At 45.9% G+C, this 21,980-nt stretch overlaps 1 protein-coding gene across 9 annotated transcripts in view; it reads left to right on the forward strand.

Moving 5' to 3' along the window:
* Nucleotides 1-21,980, forward strand: part of ppp4r1 (protein phosphatase 4, regulatory subunit 1) — a 102,958-nt gene that overhangs the window by 46,528 nt on the left and 34,450 nt on the right. For all 9 annotated transcript variants that reach the window (XR_015078961.1, XR_015078960.1, XM_085992365.1 and 6 more), the window contains 4 exons: nucleotides 81-652; nucleotides 15,502-15,680; nucleotides 17,147-17,251; nucleotides 20,962-21,048. Coding sequence is in view for 7 of the 9 variants with exons in the window: in XM_085992365.1 (XP_085848491.1) it covers nucleotides 81-652; nucleotides 15,502-15,680; nucleotides 17,147-17,251; nucleotides 20,962-21,048 (943 nt within the window). In the remaining 2 variants the exon portion in view is untranslated. The remainder of the gene's footprint in view (nucleotides 1-80; nucleotides 653-15,501; nucleotides 15,681-17,146; nucleotides 17,252-20,961; nucleotides 21,049-21,980) is intronic.

Genomic DNA, 21,980 nt, shown 5'->3' on the forward strand with positions numbered 1-21,980 from the left:
GAATTAACACTTCTATATTTGACTTACTTAGGTTTTGGCTATTGTTGATGAAATAAAATAGCTGTTATGTTTCATCTTAGTGCAAAATGTGCAGCAGAACCAGAAAAAGTGGCAGATGGAGTTGTGGAACTTGTTGAAATGGAACAACAAACTACAGGCTTTAGCTGTTGTACTATGGAATCAGTAAATGCAGCCGCTGAACTCTCTCCAAAAGATGAACTAAACCATGACAATGAATGTAGAAGTGATGCCAGTTATGCCCAAGCAACATCATTACAGTCACACTCTGATTCTTATGTATGTACTAAATCTGGATCATCTGAAGCAAACACAGTTTTTAGTGAAAGTCAGTTGCCAAATTCAGACCGCACAAATACACCACCGTCTTCACAAGAATCTGGGTCCAGTTCAGAAAAGGCTGCCATTCCGGAGGACATGTACAACTCATTCCATTACTGGAGGACTCCTATTCCTACAATAGATCTTGATTTGGAACTGGAGCAGCCACAATATCCAGATAAGCAAGGAAGCAAAGATCTGACGCAGGCAGAAGCGCCATCAGGCTGCCCAAGCATTAGCACAGCTACCAGAAGAGAACTGGAAGAGATGCTGGAAAACTTAGAACCGCACATAGATGACCCGGATGTAAAAGGTACAGTGACTTTGTTCAACATCAGTCCTTTCAAACCTCTAGTGATACAACAACTTGGAACATTTCTGCTCCAGTCTTTTACCAACTTATGTGGTAAACATAAAATCGTAGGTGAAGTTAGTTTGTTGAACTTGTTGTTTTCTTAAATAAAATTATTAGCCAGCTCGCCCCAGTTAAAAATCCAGTTTGAAATTGAAGTTTGCAATGTAATATGATGGGGAGAAATGTTACAAGATGTTGGCATGCAACCAAAACAGTTTAACCAAAACAAAACCCCCCTTCTCACCTGCAAAACAACTTAAATATCTGATGCAACATAGAAGATAGGAGCAGGAGTAGGCCATTCGGCCCCTCGAGCCTGTTCACAAGTTCACCACTCTGGGTGAAGAAATTCCTCCTCATCTCTGTCCTAAATGGCTTACCCCTTATCCTTAGACTGTGACCCCTGGTTCTGGTCTCCCCTGCCATCGGGAACATCCTTCCTGCATCTTGTCTGTCTAGTCTTGTCAGAATTTTATAAGTTTCAATGAGATCCCCTCTCATTCTTCTAAACTCCAGTGAGTATAAGCCCAATCGACCAAATCTCTCCTCATACGTCATTCCTGCCATCCCAGGTATCAGTCTGGTGAATCTTCGCTGCACTCCCTCCATGGCAAGAACATCCTTCCTCAGATAAGGCGACCAAAACTGCACACTATACTCAAGATGTGGTCTCACCAAGGCCCTGTACAACTGCAGCAAGTCATCCTTGTTCTGTTACTCGAACCCTCTTACTACGAAGGCCAACATACCATTTGCCTTCTTAACCGCCTGCTGCACCTGCATGCTTACCTTCAGTGACTGGTGCACAAGGACACCCAGGTCTCGTTGCACTTCCCCTTCTCCCAATCTATTGCCATTCAGATAATAATCTGCCTTCCTGTTTTTGCCACCAAAGTGGATAACCTTGCATTTATCCACATTGGGCAGAAGCATGGCAGATGCAATATAATCACCCAACCTGTCCAAATCCTACTGGAGTTTCTCGGCATCCTCCTCATAGCACACGCGCCCACCCAGCTTTGTGTCGTCTGCAAACTTGGAGATATTACATCTAGTTCCCTCGTCTAGATCATTAATATATATTGTGATGAATAGCTGGGGTCCTAGGACCGATCCCTGCGGTACTCCACTAATCACTGCCTGCCACTCGGAAAAAGAGCCGTTTATTCCAACTCTTTGCTTCCTGTCTGCCAACCAGTTCTTTATCCAAGTCAGTACCTTGCCCCCAATCCCATGTGCCTTAACTTTACATGCTAATCTCTTATGCGGGACCTTATCGAAAGCCTTCTGAAATTCCAAATACACCACATCCACTGGTTCTCCCTTATCTATTCTACCAGTTACATCCTGAAAAAATTCCAGTAGATTAGTCGAGCACGATTTACCTTTTGTAAATCCATGTTGACTTTGTCCGATCCGGTCACTGTCTGCCAAGCCTTTTTATTTGCCAGCCATATATATATAGTTACCAAGGTGGCCTTCTAGTGCTTTTTGCAGCATGATCTATTAGAAGCCACTTCTAAAAGAAAGGGCAAACCTTTGTAGTGAAAAGTTGCAGTTTAGCTGTGATCAGTTACTAGTACAGGAAACTTTCTGGTATCTGGCACCGACGGGACCGAGCTGGTGCCGTTCGATCAAAACTGCCATAGAAACCAGCGCTAATGTTAAAACATACGGAGCTGAGCGCTCCGTGTGAAGCAACAAACCCTGTTGCTTAGCAACAGCTTCAAAACAGTCGGCGCAGCTTGCAAGCGTCTAGCTGAAGCTGTTGCTTAGCTACAGAGACGCTTGCAGAGCCAGGACTGGAGAAAAGAAGCAACGAAAAGAAAAAAAATTATCTGAACCGACTCCTGAATTTAACCTCCGGATAAAAAAAAGTTTCCTGTATATTAAAGCTTGTTTTTTATTTTACTTAACACCTTGCCTCCACCCAAAACTATTTGAAAATTATTTCATTTGGGTAGAATATAAAAATTGTGACATTTAATGGGAGTCAAGCAATTGACTTTTTTTAACTAATTGACTTGCAACAAATTTTAAATGAAAGATGGTAAATTTATGCATCTCATTCTGTGAAATCTTGAGTCCGGAGGTCTGACCTGCAATATTTGCCACTATAGTAATGTGTTGTGATTAACAGTTAGAAATGATGAATAGAGGAGGACAATGAGGGTCATGCATGTAGATTTTTAAATGTATTTACTAAGGTGCTGCATAAGCGATTGAGGGGTGTGGAGATGCAGCTAGGCTTGTGCCGTAGATATATTCACAAACTAAACTAGAAGGCAAGAATATGCATTTATATCATGCTTTATTGCATTCTCAGGATGTCTTGAGTGCTTCACAACCAATAGAAGTTCAGTCACTGTTATGTAGGCAAACATAGCATGGTCCCACAAGTGGCGAATCATAGAAATTTACAGCAGAGAAGGACGCCATTCAGCCCGTTGTGTCTGTGCCGGTCAAGAGAGCCATCCAGTCTAATCCCACTTTCCAGCTCCTGGTCCATAGCCCTGTAGGTTGTGGCATTTCAAGTACCTTTTAAATGCAATGAGGGTTTCCGCCTCTACCACCCTTCCAGGCAGTGAGTTCCAGACCCCCACCACCCTCTGGGTGAAAGGTTCTCCTCGACGACTCTCTAATCCTTCTACCAATTACTTTAAATCTATGTCCCCTGGTTGTTGACCCCTCTGCTAAGGGAAATAGGTCCTTCCTATCCACTCTATCTAGGCCCCTCATAATTTTATGCACCTCCAATTGGGTCTCCCCTTGGCCTTCTCTGTTCCAAAGAAAACAACCCCAGCCTATCCAATCTTTCCTCATAGCTAAAATTCTCCAGTCCTGGCAACATCCTCGTAAAGCTCCTCTTTACCCTCTCTAGTGCAATCACATCCTTCCTGTAATGTGGTGACCAGAACTGTACGCAGGACTCTAGCTGTGGCCTAACGAGTGTTTTATACCATTCAAGCATAACCTCCCTGCTCTTACTTTCTTTTATTAGCTGAGGCATAGAATATATCCCGTATGCCGCCTTAACCACCTTATCTACCTGCCCTGCTGCCTTCAGGGATCTGTGGGCATGCACTCCAAGGTCCCTCTGTTCCTCTACATTTCTCAGTGTCCTACCCTTTAATGTCAGAGTTTTACAGCACAGAAAGAGGCCCTTCGGCCCATCGTGTCTGCGCCACCCATCCATCCCTGTCCAGTCTAATCCCATTTTCCAGCATTTGGTCCATAGCCTTGTATGCAATGGCATTTCAAGTGCTCATCCAAATGCTTCTTGAATGTTGTGAGGGTTCCTGCCTCCACCACCCTTTCAGGCATTGAGTTCCACATTCCAACCACCCTCTGGGTGAAAAAGTTCCTCCTCAAATCCCCTCTAAATCTCCTGCCCCTTACCCTGAATCTATGCCCCCTTGTTATTGACCCCCCCACTAAGGGGAAAAGTTCCTCTTTATCTACCCTATCTATGCCCCTCATTATTTTGTACACCTCAATCAGGTCCCCCCTCAGCCTTCTCTGCTCCAAGGAAAACAACCCCAGCCTGTCCAGCCTCTCTTCATAGCTGAGGCGCTCCATCCCAGGTAACATCCTGGTGAATCTTCTCTGCACCCTCTCCAAAGCAATCACATCCTTCCTATAGTGAGGCGACCAGAACTGCACACAGTACTCCAGCTGTGGCCTCACCAGCGTTTTGTACAGCTCCATCATAACCTCCCTGCTCTTATATTCTATGCCTCGGCTAATGAAGGCAAGTATCCCATATGCCTTTTTAACCACCTTATCTACCTGCTCCGCTGCCTTCAGGGATCTATGTACATGTACACCAAGGTCCCTCTGACCCTCTGTACTTCCTAGGGTCCTACCACTCATTGTGTATTCCCTTGCCTTATTTGTCTGTCCAAAATGCATCACCTCGCACTTTTCAGGGTTAAATTCCATTTGCCACTTTTCCGCCCATCTGACCAACCCGTTTATATCGTCCTGTAGCCGGAGGCTTTCCTCCTCGCAATTTACCACCCCACCAATTTTCGTGTCATCTGCGAACTTACTGATCATACCTTTTACATTCTCATCCAAATCATTTATGTAGATCACAAACAATAAGGGACCCAGCACCGATCCCTGAGGTACCCCACTGGACACAGGCTTCCAGTCACAAAAGCAACCTTCGACCATCACCCTCTGCCTCCTGCCACTCAGCCAGTTTAGGATCCAACACGCCAAGGCACCCTGGATCCCATGGGCTCTTACCTTCTTGACCAGTCTCCTATGCGGGACTTTGTCAAAAGCTTTACTGAAGTCCATGTAAACCACATCCACAGCATTTCCCTCATCCACCCCACTAGTCACCCCCTCGAAAAATTCGATCAGATTTGTTAGACATGATTTACCCTTGACAAAGCCATGCTGACTATCCCCGATTAATCCTTGCCCCTCCAAGTGGAGATTAATTTTGTCCCTCAGAATTTTTTCCAATAATATCCCCACCACAGATGTTAGACTCACTGGCCTGTAATTCCCTGGTTTATCCCTGCTACCCTTCTTGAATAATGGTACTACGTTAGCTGTTCTCCAGTCCTCTGGTACATCCCCTGTGGCCAGAGAGGTTCTGAAAATTAGTGTCAGAGCCCCTGCAATCTCCTCCCTTGCCTCCCACAGCAGCCTGGGATACATCTCGTCCGGGCCTGGGGATTTATCCACTTTTTGGCCTGCTAAAACCGCTAGCACCTCCCTCTCGATGCTAATATGTTCAAGTATGTCACAGTCCCCTTGCCCGATTTCTATGTCTGCATCGTCTTTCTCCATAGTGAACACAGATGCAAAAAATTCATTTAAAACCCCGCCTACATCCTCTGGCTCTACACACAGATTGCCACTTTGGTCCCTAATGGGCCCTACCCTTTCCCTGGTTATCCTCTTGCCCTTAATATACTTATAAAACATCTTAGGATTTTCCTTTATTTTGCTCGCCAGTGTTATTTCATGGCCCCTCCTCGCCCTCCTAATTTCTTTTTTAAGTATGCCCCTGCACTTTTTATACTCCTCTAGGGCTTCTTCCGTCTTTAGTCTTTTGTAACTGCCAAAAGCCCCCCTTTTATTTCTAATGCATTTTTGTATATCCCTTGTCATCCAAGGTTCCCTTTGCTTGTTGGTCCCACCCTTGACCTTTACAGGAACATGTTGGCGTTGTACTCTCTCTATTTCCCTTCTGAAAGTCTCCCACTGTTTTGATGTGGATTTTCCTATAAGCAGCTGCTCCCAGTCCACTTTGGCCAGATCCTGCCTTATCATATTAAAATCGGCCTTCCCCCAATTTAGAACCCTTATTTCCGGGCCGTCTTTGTCTTTTTCCATGACCACCTTAAATCTCACCGAATTATGGTCACTGTCGCCAAAATGCTCTCCTACTGACACTTCCACCACTTGCCCGGCTACATTCCCCAGAATTAGGTCCAGTACCGCCCCCTCTCTTGTAGGACTTTCTACATGTTGGCTCAAAAAGCTCTCCTGGATGCACTTTAAGAATTCTGCACCCTCTAAGCCTTTCACACTCTGACTATCCCAATTTATATTGGGGAAGTTGAAATCCCCCACTATTATTACCCTATTATTTTCGCACTTCTCTGAGATTTGCCTACATATCTGTTCCTCTATCTCCCCCTGACTGTTTGGGGGCCTATAGTACACTCCCAGCAAAGTGCTTGCCCCCTGTTTGTTTTTAAGTTCTACCCATATGGCCTCATTAGAGGAACCCGCTAATATATCATCCCTCCTTACAGCAGTAATTGACTCCTTAATTAATATTGCAACACCCCCTCCCCTTTTACACCCCCCTCTGTCTCGCCTGAAGATTCTATACCCCGGAATATTGAGCTGCCAGTCCTGACCCTCCCTCAACCATGTCTCCGTGATAGCAACAATATCGTACTCCCATGTGTTCAACAACAACTTCAGTTCATCCACCTTATTTGCAAGACTCCTTGCATTAAAATAAATGCCTTCCAGCCCTGCCATATTCTCTTTTGCCTTCACATATTTGCTCTGCCTTCCCAGCTGACTTGTTTTTCCCTCTGTATTTGGCCGTAAATCACCCCCTACTATAGCTCCACTCTGTACCCCCAACCCCCTGCCAAGTTAGTTTAAACCCTCCCCAGCAGTGCTAGCAAACCTCCCCGCAAGGATATTGGTTCCCCCCTGGTTCAGGTGTAAACCGTCCGACTTGTACAAGTCCCACCTTTCCCAGAAGCAGACCCAGTGATCCAGGAAACTAAAGCCCTCCCCCTTGCACCATCCCTTTAGCCACGCATTCATCTGTTCTATCTTCCTATTCCTATACTCACTAGCACGTGGCACCGGGAGTAATCCAGAGATTACAACCTTTGAGGTCCTGCTCCTTAATCCTTCACCTAGCTCCCTAAATTCTTGCTGCAGGACCTCATCCCTCTTTTTACCTATGTCGTTGGTACCAATGTGGACCACGACCACTGGCTGTTCTCCCTCCCCCTCCAGAATGCCCTGCAGCCGCTCAGTGACATCCTTGACCCTGGCACCAGGGAGGCAACGAACCATCCTGGATTCACGTCTACGGCCACAGAAACACCTATCTGTTCCCCTTACTATAGAGTCCCCTACCACTATTGCTCTCCCACTCTTTTTCCCCCCTTCCTGGGCAGCAGGAGCACCCCCAGTGCCAGGAAGTTGGCCGCTGCTGCCTTCCCCTGGTGAGTCATCCCCCTCAACAGTATCCAAAGCGGTATACTTGTTTGAAAGGGGGATGTCCGCAGGGGTTCCCTGCACTACCTGCCTGCCTTTGTTGCTCCGCCTGATGGTCACCCCCTGTGCTGCCCTACCCTGAGGCGTGCACAACTCGCTAAACGTGTTATCCACGAGCCTTTCAGCATCGCGCACGCTCCAAAATTCATCCACCCACAGCTCGAGCGCCGCAATGCGGTCTACAAGTAGCTGCAGCTGGATGCATTTCCCGCACACATGGTCATCAGGGACACTGGCAGCATCCCTGACTTCCCACATAGAGCAGGAGGAGCAAAGCAAGGGTCTGAACTCTCCTGCCATGACTTACCCCTTTAATTACTTAAAAAATTTATTCAATACCCCAGTTACAGGTATGCTCTAGGGCGCTTTATTTACCAACTATCCCCACTACACCACAGAAATTTAACACCACAGAATTCAAGCTTGTATTGAAAAAAGAGAAATACTCACCAACCAATCACCTACCTGCTCCCTGGTGACGTCACACACTGATTACTTTTTACCTCCCCGCTGCTGAGTTGGTATGCCTCGCCTCTCTCCGGTTTTTATACCGGTCTCACCACACTGCTCCCGACTGGTCTCGGGCCTCGCTGGTCGCCGGGTTTTCTCCCGAGCTCCTCCTCACTGCTCCCGCTGGTCCCGACTGGTCTCGGGCCTCGCCTCTCTCCGGTTTTTATACCGGTCTCACCACACTGCTCCCGACTGGTCTCGGGCCTCGTTGGTCGCCGGGTTTTCTCCCGAGCTCCTCCTCGCTGCTCCCGACTGTGTATTCCCTTGCCTTGTTAGCCTTCCCCAAATGCATTACCTCACACTTCACCAGATTGAATTCCATTTGCCACTTTTCTGCCCACCTGACCAGCCCATTGATATCGTCCTGCAGTCTAAAGCTTTCTTCCTCGCTATCAACCACACGGCCAATTTTTTGTATCGTCTGCAAACTTCCTAATCATGCCCCCTACATTGAAGTCTGAATCTGATGTATACCACGAGAAGCAAGGGACCTAGTACTGAGCCCTAGGGAATGCCACTTGAAACTGCCTTCCAGTCTCTCAAACATTTGTTGACTATTACCCTTTGCTTCCTGCCACTGAGCTAATTTTGGATCCAACTTGCCACTTTCCCTTGGATCCCATGGGCTCTTACTTTTCTGACCAGTCTGCCATGTCAGAACTTGTCAAAAGCCTTGCTAAAATCCATGTTGACTACATTAAACGTGTTGCCCTCATTGACCCTCCTTGTTAGCTCCTCAAACAATTGATGAAATGAGTGACCGATTATTTTATCATTTTTGACGATGTTGACTTGAGGAAGGAATGTGTTTTTTATTCATTCATGGGATGTGGCCATCGCTGGTAAGGCCAGCATTTTTGCCCATCCCCAAGTGCCCTTGAGAAGGTTGTGCTGGGTCACCATTTCAGAGGGCAGTTAAGAGTCAACCAGATTGCTGTGGGTCTGGAGTCACATATAGGCCAGACCGGGTAAGGACGGTAGATTTCCTTCCCTAAGGACATTAGTCAACCAGCTGGGTCTTTACGACAATCTGGTAGTTTCATGGTCACCATTACTGATGCTAGCTCTTTATTCCAGATTTATTAGTTAACTAAATTGAAATTCCCCAGCTGATTTGAACTCCAAGTCTCTGGATCGTTAGTTCAGGCTTCTGGATCACTAGTCCAGTAACACAACAGCAATGCTACTGTACCCCCTAGGACTCCAGGAGAATCACAGAATGATATAGCACAGAAGGAAGTTATTCGACCCACTGTGCCTCTGCTGGCTCCCCCCCCCTCTTTTGAATAGTGGCCTGGATCTTACATAGGAACAGGAGTAGGCCATTTAGCCCCTCGAGCCTGCTCCGCCATTCAGTGAGATCATGATTGATCTACGACTTAACTCCATATAACTGCCTTTGGCCCCTATCCCTTAATACCTTTGTTTAACAAAAATCTATCGATCTAAATTTAAAATGAACAATTGATCTAGCATCAATTGCCGGTTGCGGAAGAGAGTTCCAAACCTCTACCACCCTTTTGTGTGTAGAAGTGTTTCCTAATTTCACTCCTGAAAGGCCTGGCTCTAATTTTTAGACTCTGCCCCTTAGTCCTAGAATCCCCAACCAGCGGAAATAGGGTAGATTGGGAAAAACTATCTGTTCCCCTTAATATCTTGAAAATGTCAATCAGATCACCTCTTAATCTTCTCAATTCTAGGAAATACATCCTAAATTGTGTAATCTCTCCTCGTAAATTAACCCTTGGAGTCTGGGTATCATTCTGGTAAACCTACGCTGCACTCCCTCCAAGGCCAATATATCCTTCCCATGGTGTGGTGCCCAAAACTGCTCACAGTACTCCAGGTGTGGTCTAACCAGGACTTTGTATAGCTGCAGCATAACTTCGACCCCTTTATATTTTACTCCTCTAGATATGAAGGCCAGCAATCCATTAGTCTTTTTGATTATTTTCTGTACATGTTCATGACATTTTACTGATCTATGTACTTGGACCTCCACTGTTTTTAGCCTTTCACCATTTAGAAAGCACCCTGTTCTATTCCTTTTTAGGTCCAAAGTGGATGCCCTCATATTTGCCACCATTTTGCCCATTCACTTAATCTATCAATATCTCTTTGTAATTTTATGCTTTCATCTACACTGCCTACAATGCTGCCTATCTTTGTGTTATCGACAAATTTGGATATGTGGCTTTCTATCCCATCTAAGTCGTTAACAAATAGTTGAGGCCCAACATAGATCCTTCAGGGGCACCACTCGTCACATCCTGCCAATTTGAGGACCTGCCCATTATCCCTACTCTCTGTTTCCTGCCACTCAGCCAATTTCCGAACCAGATCAATAATTTGCCTTCAATTCCATAGACTTCTTCAACCTTAATTGACAGTCTCTTATGAGGGACTTTATCAAATGCCTTCTGGAAGTCCATATAAATAATATCCATCACTTTAGTCACCTCTTCAAAAACTGCAATCAGTTTCGTCAGGCATGACAAACCTGCCCAGCTGATCAAGTAAACGGCACCACTTTAACATCTTGTCCTGCAGAGAAACCTGCAAGCAGTGCAGCAGTCCCTCGCCTGAAGGTGTAATGAATTCTGAAAGCAGAAAATTCAAAAGTTGAAGCAAACGAGTGGAACGATGATGGCCTATGCAGATCAACATGTGTACGATAGTATACTTTGAACATAAGAATTGCAGTTGGTAGTTTAATCTAAATGACAATCCCAGAGGGGATGGATGAACAAAATTATTATGGTTCAAGGTAGATAAGTCATGAAAATCAAACTCCTCGGAACAGGATTAGGCCATTCAGTCCCGCGATCCTGTTCCACCATTCAATGAAATCATGGCTGATCTGTGGCCTAACTCCATATACCCACCATTGCCCCATATCACTTAATACCTCGTGCAGAAAGTGGTGAAAAAGGCTAATGGGATGTTGTACTCTTATATTTTAGAATATATCAGCAAGGAGGAGTGTTGCAGTTATGTAAAGTGCCAGTGAGACAGCATTTGGAATATTCAGTTTTGATACCTTGGAAGATGGGACTGAGTTATGATAAATTGGGTAAACTTGAGTTGTATTCCCTTGAGTAGAGCGGGTTAAGGGGTGATTTGATTGCAGTGTTTAATGAAGGGATTTGCTTGGGTAGAGTGCGAACAGCACTTCCCTTTTTAGTAGGGGAATTCAGAACAAGGGGATGAAATCTTGGAATTTGAGCTAATGACAAATCCAGGGGAAACTTGTTTAAGGGTGGAAGTATATGGAATGCAGTGCCTCAAAGCCACGAATGCAAAGGCCACTGAAGTGTTTAAGAGCGAGATGGATACTCAACTGAACAAAAATTTAAACGTGCACTAAATAGTGTATATGCAATGTTCAAATTTATGTATTTTTATTGACACTAGGAAAAATTGCATCTTCAAATTGTGTTGTTTGTTCCTTAAAAGGTGTGCCTTGAACTGTTAAAGATTAAATTGTAAGCATGCACGTGCTGTACATGAACTTTGAAGTTTGACCTATGCTTTCAAAGTGCAGTGTCCCATAAATACGTGCCCTAACCAAGCTGTTCCCGTACAATTGCAACACTGGCATGTACTGGAAAATGTGGAAAATTGCCCAGATATGTCCTGTCTGCAAAAAAAAAAAAAAAGTCAAATCCAACCAGGCCAATTAGCAGCCTACTCTCAATCATCAGCAGTGTAATGGAAGGAGTCATCAACAGTGCTATCAGCAGCACTTATTCACCCATAGTTGCTTCATCAATGCTCTTTGGGTTCTGCCAGAACCTCTAAAGACCTCCTTACAGCCTTATTCCAAACATGGACAAAAGAGCTGAATTCCAGAGGTGACTACATTTGACATCAGGGCAGCATTCAACTGAGTGTGGCACCAAGGAGCAGTAGTATAGCTGAAATAATGGGGATCAGGGGCAAAACTCTCCAGTGCCTCGCACAAAGGAAGATGGTTATGACTATTGGAGGTCAGTCATCACAGCCCCAAGATGTTGCTGCAGGAATTTCTCAGCGCAGTTTCCTAGTGTTCCATTATCTTCAGCTGCTTCATGAATTACCTTCCTCCACCATAAGGTTAGGAGCGGAGTGTTTGCTGATTGCGCAGTGTTCGGCTTCATTCATAATTCCTCCGCTAATGAAGCAGTCTATGCCCGCATGCAGCAAGACCTGGACAACCTGCAGACTTGGGCTTATCTATAGCGAGTAACGTTCATGGCACATGAGTGCCAGGCAATGACCATCTCCAACAAGAGAGAGCCGAACCACCTCCCCCTGACATTCAATGGCATTACCATTGCCGAGTCCCCCAGCATCAACATCCTGGGCATCACCATTGACCAGAATCTCAACTGGACCAGCCACATAAATATCGTGGCTACTAGACAAGGTCATAGCCTAGATATTATAGGCGAGTGGCTCACCCTGCCTCACCAAAGCCTCACCTCAACAAGGCACAAGTTAGGAGTATAATGGAATGCTCTCCACTTGCTTGGATGGGTGCAGCTCCAACAACACAAGAAGCTGGACAGCATCCAGGGCATAGCAGTCTGCTTGATCTGCACCGCACCCACTAATCTAAATGTCCACCATCATTGTACCTTGGCCGCAGTGTGTACTATTTACAGGATGCACTGCAGCAACTCGCCAAGGCTTCTTTAGCACCTCCCAAAACCATAACATGGTTAGCAGGTGTATGGGAACATCATATTTTCCAGTTCACACACCATCCTGATGCAGACATGTGTATCGCGATTCCTTTAACATCACTGTGACAAAATCCTGGAGCTCCTAACAGCATTGCTTTTTAAAATTTGTTTATGGGGTGTGGGCGTTGCTGGCAAGGCTTGAGAAGGTGGTGGTGAGCTGCTGCCTTGAACCGCTGCAGTCCGTCTGCTGAAGCTACTCCCACAGTGCTGTTAGGGAGGGAGTTCCAGGATTTTGACTCTGCGACGATGAAGGATCGACGGTATACTCCTAAGTCGGGATGGTGTGTAACTTGGAGGGGAACTTGGAGGTGGTGGTGTTCCCATGCGCCTGCTGCCCTTGTCCTTCTAGGTGGAAGAGGTCACGGGTTTGGGAGGTGCTGCTGAAGAAGCCTTGGCGAGTTGCTGCAGTGCATCTTGTAGATGGTACACAATGTAGCCATGGTATGCCAGTGGTGGATGGGGTGCCAATCAAGTGGGCTGCTTTGTCCTGGATGGTCTCGAGCTTCTTGCGTGTTGTTGGAGCTGCACTCATCCAGGCAAGTGGAGAGTATTCCATCACACTCCTTACTTGTGCCTTGTAGATGGTAGAAAGGCTTTGGGGAGTCAGGAGGTGAGGCACTCGCTGCTGAATACCTAGCCTCTGACCTCTTGCCACAGTATTTATGTGGCTGGTCCAGTTAAGTTTCTGGTCAATGGTGACCCCCAGGATGTTGATGGTGTGGGATTCGGCAATGGTAATACCGTTGAATGTCGAGGGGTGGTGGTTAGACTCTTGCTTGTTGGAAATAGTCATTGCCTGGCACTTCTGTGGCACGAATGTTACCTGCCACTTATCAGCCCAAGCCTGAACGTCGTCCAGGCCTTGTTGCATGCGGGCATAGACTGCTTCATTATCTGAGAGTTGTGAATGGCGCTTAACACTGCAGTCATCAGCGAACATCCCCATTTCTGACCATATGTTGGAGGGAAGGTCATTGATGAAGCAGCTGAAGATGGTTGGGTCTAGGACACTGCCCTGAGGAACTGCTGCAATGATGTCCTGGTGCTGTGATGATTGACCTTCAACCACCATAACCATCTTCCTTTGTGCTAGGTATGACTCCAGCCAGTGGAGAGTTTTCCCCCCGATTCCCATTGACTTCAGTTTTACGATTGTTGGAGCTCCTTTACCACATGAACTGCAGCAGTTCAAGAAGGCAGCCGACCAGCAACTTCTTGGGTGAACTTGGGATGGGCAACAAATGCCAGCCTTGCTAGTGATACCCACATCCTGAGAATGAATTGGAAAAGAAAGGCCCACGCCTATGCTTTTTGTGGGATGTCACTCAATACTAGACAATATAGTGAATATTTGAATTTTTGCAGCTGAGATTTTCTTCCTTTTGGAACTGCAGCTTCCAATTATATAGTGCCTTTGAGTTGTATTAAAAAGCACAGCCCAAGGTGCTTCACTGAAGTATGGGAAGTGGATACTAAGCCAGAAAGGAGAGGTGACCAAAAGCTTGAACAAATACAGGAAACTTTGGTTTATCCGGAGGTTGTATGTCCGGAATACTCGATCTAATGGCAAAAATCAGGAGCCGTTTTTTTTTAGATCTCGTTTTTTTTTTCCCCAGTCAGCCACTGCAAGGTCTGTAGCTATAGCAACAGCTTCAGCTACAGATGCTTGCAGCTGCAGCCGACTCTTTAGAAGCTGTTGCTAAGCAACAGTGTTTGTTGTCAGATACGGAGATGAAAACCTCCGTATGCTTCAACATTAACTTTGTATGTCCGGCAGTTTTGATAGATCGGCAACACGCCGGTCCCGTCAGTGCCGGATATCACAAAGTTTCCTGTAATTGGGTTTTGAGGTTTCTAAAGAAGAGAGACTTTTTTTAAGGAGAGGGTAAAAGGCAGAGATTTAAGGAGGCAATTCCAGAGAGCAAGGCGGCTGAAGGTTGTGATGGGATGAAAGGAAGAGAGGCTGTACAAGACACGAGTCCGAGAAATAGGTATAGAGTTGGAGAAGAGTCTGGCGATGGGGTGTGTTGAGGCCAAAGAGGGATTAAAAGATTTTAAAGTTGAGTTATTGGGGGTATCCAATGTAGCAGATATGTGCAGCAGAGTTTTGAACAAGTTGGAGTTTATGAAGGGGAGAGGATGGGTACCAGCAAGTTGAGCATTTGAATAGTCAAGTCTGGAGGTGACAAAGGCATGTATAAGGGTTTGTTGTGGAGGTGAAAGTCAGTGGTCCTGGTGATGCAGTGTATATGGAGACTAAAGTTCAGCTCAGGATCGGAACAGGACATCAAGGTTGTGAATATTCTGGTTGAGCCTGAGCGTGTGCTGAGTTAGGAAGGTGGTCAATTATGGAATCATACTTTGAGATCACAGACCAGAATGTAAAAAAAAGTTGTCGCACTGTCGTGCACCTCCTAGCAGCTTGTTACAGAGCAGTACCATGGGAGCAAGTCACCTGCCTGCCTTTAATATGTCACAGGAACAGGAGTGGGCCATTATGCCCCTCGAGCCTGTTTAGCCATTCAATTAGATCATGGCCGATCTGTATCTTAACTCCATCTACCTGCTTTGATCCTGTATCCCTTAATACCCTTGCCTATCTATCAACAATACCTTTGAACTTGTATTTCACAAATATTTGTCAGTAAATATATTTTTACGGATTATGAAATTAACACAACCATTGACTTAAATTCAGCAGTTCAGTCTTTCTAAAGATTATGTAGACATGAATCTTTTAATCACAAATTATTTCGAAAGTGGGAAAGTGACCTGTATTGTTTTGTCCAACAGCACAAGTGGATGTTCTAACTGCTGCTCTCAGAGCTTCCACTCTTGAATTTGAGGAAGAAACATCTGTGGAACCGCTGTATGACCGAACAGAGTCACAAGCAGATCCTGTGATAGTTGACCCCATCAATGTTGAGCAAGACAGTGTTCCTTTAACGGCTGAAATTTCAGCTACTCTTGAGGTAGGCTCGCCTAGGACTTTATACGCTTCGTCAGTGATTTAAAAGAATGCTATTGGCTAAATCTACCAGTTGACCAAAGCTTAATTGCCATTAGTATGCAGCTGTTTTGTGTGTTAAGTAAAAAGAAATAAACAAAGAGAACATTTAAGAATTTGCTTATTAAAACTGGCATTAAATCTGACTCGGTTTGGGAGCATGCAATAAACAATAAATTCACAGGTAATCACAAGATAAATATGCATGAGGGAGGCCGCTCTTCGATTATCCATCCAGAACCAACCTGCAGTTCCCTCCAGAAACCCATTTCACCTGTTGATCAGAGTGTGAAGAACTTCCAGATATCTGTAACAATAACAGGAAATGCTGGAGGTATACAAATCCCGCCGCATCTGAAAAGAGGGGGTACTGTTTTGGGTTCAGATCCTTCGTCTGACTGATTCAGATGAGTTCTAACACCGTGCTTACGCCCAAAATCGCAACCCCTCCTCCTGATACTGATGGACCTGCTGTGTATGTCCAACATTTTTCTGTTTTTATTAACAAATTTCCAGCATTTGTGGGTTTCTTTTCTCATCATTTGACATCAATCCCAAATTTGTCTTTCACTCATTTGACCCTGTGTCCCCTTGTCCTACTGTTGCAGGTTAACCAAGTATTGTTCTGTACTTTTCTATAATGATTACCAAGTCTCATACACGTGGGGATTCCTCTTGGAACTCCTCAAGGAGAGCAGCCAGGTTTCTTCAGTCCTTCCTCCTAAATGAGTCCTGTGATGCTAAGAGTCAGCCTTCTCTGAGCCACTTCCAGTGCTTGAATGTTTTCTTTGTGTCTGTGACCAAAATTGGATGCAGTACTTGAGCTGCTGTCTGCAGAGCACTGTGTAATTTTAGCATGACATTCTCTGCCTAATGTTCTGGGTATGCAGTTTAAAATTTGTTTTGGTTGCTGTTTCGCAGTGACTGAATATGTTGAACGCCAAGTCTAGTGTATTTGCGCACCCATTTTGATGTGGTTCATATGGTGCCTGTTTTCCTTTGTGTGCAGTAGTTTACACTAGTCTACCTTGAATTTCAGTTGAAAGGAGCCTGGTTGAGAAACTAATTCAGAATATCGGGTGTTTTTTTTAGATCACAATTCGAAATGCAGTATTGTGATCTAGACTTGTCAAAGCGCTCAGTGATTTGCACTCATCATTTTGGATGAGACTGCTTTACTAGAAGTTAAAAATGTTCTGGATCTTGCAGTAAGCTGATTCAGCATCGGTTTCAAATAAGGATGCACTGATCAATTTTTCTGTAATCTGTTCTTTCTCCTCGGTCTGCACCTCCCCATCAAAAAAAATGTATTGGGTACTTTGCAAGACTTACACCAATTTGAATACTTGAATAGACTTGAGTTTTGTAAGTTTAGAAATGGTTATTAAGGCCTCTTTATCACACTTGTTGGATATTTCCCTGTACTTGCAGGAAGACTGTGAGAGTGATGCAGTGTATGATACCAACCAATCACAGAATGCATCTCCCTTTTCAACAATGGTACCAGATGACCGGGTGTTCACTTATTTTGAGACGGTGAGGTTATGAAAAATGGTTCTAAGTGCGGGGCGGTTTATGAAAGCTTTGAAGTATATATGTTGAAGGAAAGGATTTTTAAGTAAGTGCCACATTGACAACTTGGTAACCCAGTAGCAAGTCATGCTTGAGTTCAATTTACCAAAGTCATATATATTGCTCAAATCCAGGTGCTCAGTGAGATTGGTAGTTCCCTCTCGGCACCTAATGGAGTACCTTGCTAAATCAAACTGCATCATATTGAAGTGAGAAAGAATTGTCTTCAGCAGCCAGAGGAGCATCAGTGTGGGTAGGCAGTTAATATCTGCAAGTGGATGAAATTGGGCTGATCCTGTGGCACTCGGTGATACTGTCAGGACATACTGCCAGGACTGATCCTGTCACTCCAGCCTCGAACAATCCCTGTCCCGAGTCCCAATGGGCGACAAGCTGATCCTCCTTGGTGACTAACGCCAGAGTTGGAAAGGACACCGACCTCTGGGGAGGTGTGATCAGCAGAGAGGGGGTAGGGAAAGCCAACTCCAACGGTACCCTCCTGATGAAATGCTTAGAACATGGCCTTGTCATAACCAACACCTTGTTCCGTCAGAGACAAGTGCAAGGCTTCATGGCAGCACTCTCTCTCTCTCCAAGCACTGCCATCTGCTGGACTACGTCATAGTTCGAGTGAAGGACAGCAAGGATGTCCGCATCACCCGCGCCATGACAGGAGCTGACAACTGCTGGACAGACCACCGCCTAATCCGCTCTGTCATCTCCATCAATGTAGTCCCAAGACAGCGGCGGCAACAGAAACAATGCCGCAGGAAAATCAACACTGGAGTACTCCAAGACCCCGCTAAGAGAGCCTGCGCCTCGCAAACAACCTGACAACTCCCAGTGATGCAGAGACACATAGTGTCCACAGCACCTGGCCTGCACTCAAGGCCTCCATAATCAGCACCTGCGAAGATACGCTCGGTCATTCGACCAGGAAACGCCAAGACTGGTTCGACGAGAGCGTCCAAGAGCTAATCTGCAACCGCAAGGCATTCCTGATCTGGAAACAGCAACACAACTTGAGAGCAAGAAAGCAGCTCTACAGATGCCTGAAGGCAGAGGTCCAACAAAAAACTCGCGACCTAAAGATAAGATGGTGGGTGAAGAAAGCGCAGGAGATCCAGCAGCTAGCCGACAACCACGACGTGCGTGGTTTCTTTAGCGCAGTCAAGACCACCTACAGCCCAAGCACCCAAGGTCCTACCCCACTGCGGGCCAAGAGGTACTCGAGGACAGGGAGGCAGTCAGTGCCTGCTGGAAGGAGCACTTTGAAGAGCTCCTTAACTGAGACTCTGTCTTCACGAGTGTCCTCCACTCCATCCCGCAGCATGCTACCCACCACAACCCCAGCCCAGCAAGAGGTTGAAAAGGCCATCCGATAACTGAAGAACAATAAGGCCTCGGGAGCAGATGGAATCCCTGCTGAGGCACTAAAGCATGGTGGAGAAGCACTACTGGCACGAATTCAAGAACTCATTTCTCTTATTTGGAAGGAGGAGAGCATGCCAGGGGATCTCGGACGCCATAATTGTGACCATCTTCAAGAAAGGTGACGAGTCCGATTGTGGTAATTAGAGGAGTTTCCCTGCTGTCTGCCGCAGGGAAAGTCATCGCAAGAATCCCCCTCAATCGCCTTCTCCCAGTGGCCGAAGAGCTCCTCCCAGAGTCGCAATGCAGATTCCGCCCACTAAGGGGCACAATGGACATGATTTTCACCGCGCGTCAATCACAAGAGAAATGCAGGGAACAGCGCCACAACCGCTGTACATGGCCGCCTTTGACCTCACAAAGGCCTTCGACAATGTCAACCGTGAGGGATTATGGAGTGTCCTCCTCAAATTCGGCTGCCCACAAGTGTGTCACCATCCTCTGCCTGCTTCACGACGACATGCAAGCCGTGATCCTGACCAACAGTTCCACCACAGACCCAATTCACATATGGACCGGGGTCAAGCAAGGCTGTGTCATCACACCAACGCTCTTCTTGATCTTCCTTGCTGCAATGCTCCATCTCGCCCTCAGTAAGCTCCCTGCTGGAATGGAGCTAGTTTACAGAACAAACGGGAAACTGTTCAACCTCTGTCGCCTCCAGTCCAGATCCAAGGTCGTCCCATCCTCTGTCGTCGAATTACAGTATGTAGACGACGCTTGCGTCTGCGCTCACTCGGAGGTCGAACTCCAAACCATCGTCAACACCTTCACCGACGCGTACGAGAGCATAGGCCTTGCACTAAACATCCGTAAGACAAAGGTCCTCTACCAACCTGCCCCCGCCACACAGTGCTGTTCGCCCCCCCCCACCCACCCACCCAAGATTATCACAATCCACAACAAAACCTTGGACAACCTGGACCACTTTCCATACCTCGGGAGCCTACTCTTAAGGGCAGATGTCGATGACTAAGTCCAACACTGCCTACAGTATGCCAGTGCAGCCTTTGGTCACCTGAGGAAGAAAGTGTTAAGACCAGGGCCTCAAACCCAGAACCAAGCTCATGGTCTACAGAGCAGTAGTGATACCCGCCCTCCTGTGTGCCTCAGAGACATGGACCATTTACAGCAGGCACCTCAAAGCACTGGAGAGGTACCACCAATGTTGCCTCCGCAAGATTCTCCAGATCCATTGGCAGGATAGGCGCACCAACGTCTGTGTTCTCACTCAGGCCAACATCCCGATCATCGAGCGTGGCCAAAGCTTCGATCAGCTCCGATGGACGGGTCACATCGTCCGCATGCCCGATACGAGACTCCCAAAACCAGCGCTCTACTCGGAGCTCCAACATGGCAAGAGAGGCCCAGGTGGGCAGAGAAAACGCTTCAAGGACACCCTCCAAGCCTTGCAAAAAGTGCAACATCCCCACCGACACCTGGGAATCCCTGGCCCAAGACCGCACAAAGTGGAGGAAGGCGCTGAACACCTCGAGTCTCTTCGCGAGCAAGCGCAAGGAGCGCATGTCACCCAAGCTCCCCACCCACCCGTCCCTTCAACCACCGTCTGCCCCACCTGTGACCGAGACTGTAGGTTCCGCATTGGACTCATCAGACAGCTGAGAACTCCTTTTTTAATGTGGAGGCAAGTCATCCTCGGTTCCGAGAGACTGCCTAAGAGAGTTGCCTACCATTCTTCATCCGGTGTTGCTGCAAGGAATGTAAAGTGCAGTGAAAAGTAATGAAGAAACTCTTCTTTATAGTTATCCTTTTACTAGAGACTATAGCTTTCACTTTTTTTTAATGCATCTTATTGAATGTTTAAAGCTTGTAATTTAAGGTTCATAAAATGCAGAGGTATTGAATTTATTCTAATCTATATTGTATGCGGACCACATCTGAGAAACACCCCTTAACCTACAGTTTTAAAATCAGGCAAAATGCAGCCATCTTGTTGTGGAACGCTTGCTTGCAACATTTATTTAACTTTTTAAAATCCTGATTTTTGTGCAACATTGAGTCACTCCTCACTTTGGTAAATGTGTAGCTGTGGTCTTACTGAGAGCCAAGAATGGGATAGTGCTGTGGTTTGAGTGGTTCTATGAAACTAATTTCAAACTAATCTGCTTGGTGTAGTACCTGCAGACTTTTTTTATAATGTCCTATCCTTTTGTGCTAATGTGTACAGCATGTTGAATCCTGCTTCAAATTCAGATTTGTTTCACTGTTGCTTCCCTCAACAGAACCTGGAGGGCAGGCTTCAGTTCATCCAAGATAATTCGTGTCGGAGGCAAAGCAGTTTTGATGACGATAAAAAATCTAAACTTCAGGTAATTAAAAGCAACAGGTTAACCAATTCCTAACTAACGCTGAATGAGATACTAAATCAGTGTAATTTATTTTCATTCACCTAGTCTGGCATATTAGACCCCTGTTTTACAATGGGCATATTCAGTATTCAAAGGTTGCAACTTGTTCCCTTCTTGGGGTGTATATGACCACAAACTGTGTAGTTGTGACCTGTGCAGCAGCTGTTGCAGCAATACATAGAAGGTACAACATGGAAACAGACCATTTGGCCCAACCATATTGGATTTTATACTAGGCCAGGCCAAGTACTCCAGCTCCTACTCCTTATTTCTTATCCTTTATTTAAGTAACCGATTTGAAAACCCATGAGATAACTATGTATCTGACATATTTATTAGTTTAAAGAGAGCGCACTGAGTAGAACAGGAGTAGGTCATTCAGCCCCTCGAGCCTGTTCCACCATTCAATGAGATCATGGCTGATCTGTGACCTCACTCCATATGCCTACCTTTGGCCCATATCACTTAGCTTTTTGTTAACCAAAGGTATTATCAATCTCCGATTTAAAATTAACAATTGATCCAGCATCAATGGATATTTTCAGAAGAGTTCCTGAAAGGTCTGGCTCTAATTTTTAGACTCTGCCCCCTAGTCCTAGAATCCCCAACCAGTGGAAATAGTTTCTCTCTCTCTACCCTATCTGTTCCCCTTAATATCGTGAAAACTTTGATCAGATCACCCCTTAACCTTCTAAATTCATGGGAATACAACCCTAATTTGTGCAATCTCTCCTTGTAACTTAACACTCGAAGACTGGGTATCATTCTGGTAAACCTACGCTGCACTCCCTCCAAGGCCAATATATCCTTCCTAAAGTATGGTGCCCAGACCGGCTCACAGTACTCCAGGTGTGGGCTAACCAGGGTTTTGTACAGCTGCAGCATAACTTCTA

The sequence above is a fragment of the Somniosus microcephalus genome, chromosome 7 (genome assembly GCF_052327205.1).
Source record: "Somniosus microcephalus isolate GS21.2 chromosome 7, FLI_Smic_1.0, whole genome shotgun sequence".
NCBI lineage: Eukaryota > Metazoa > Chordata > Chondrichthyes > Squaliformes > Somniosidae > Somniosus > Somniosus microcephalus.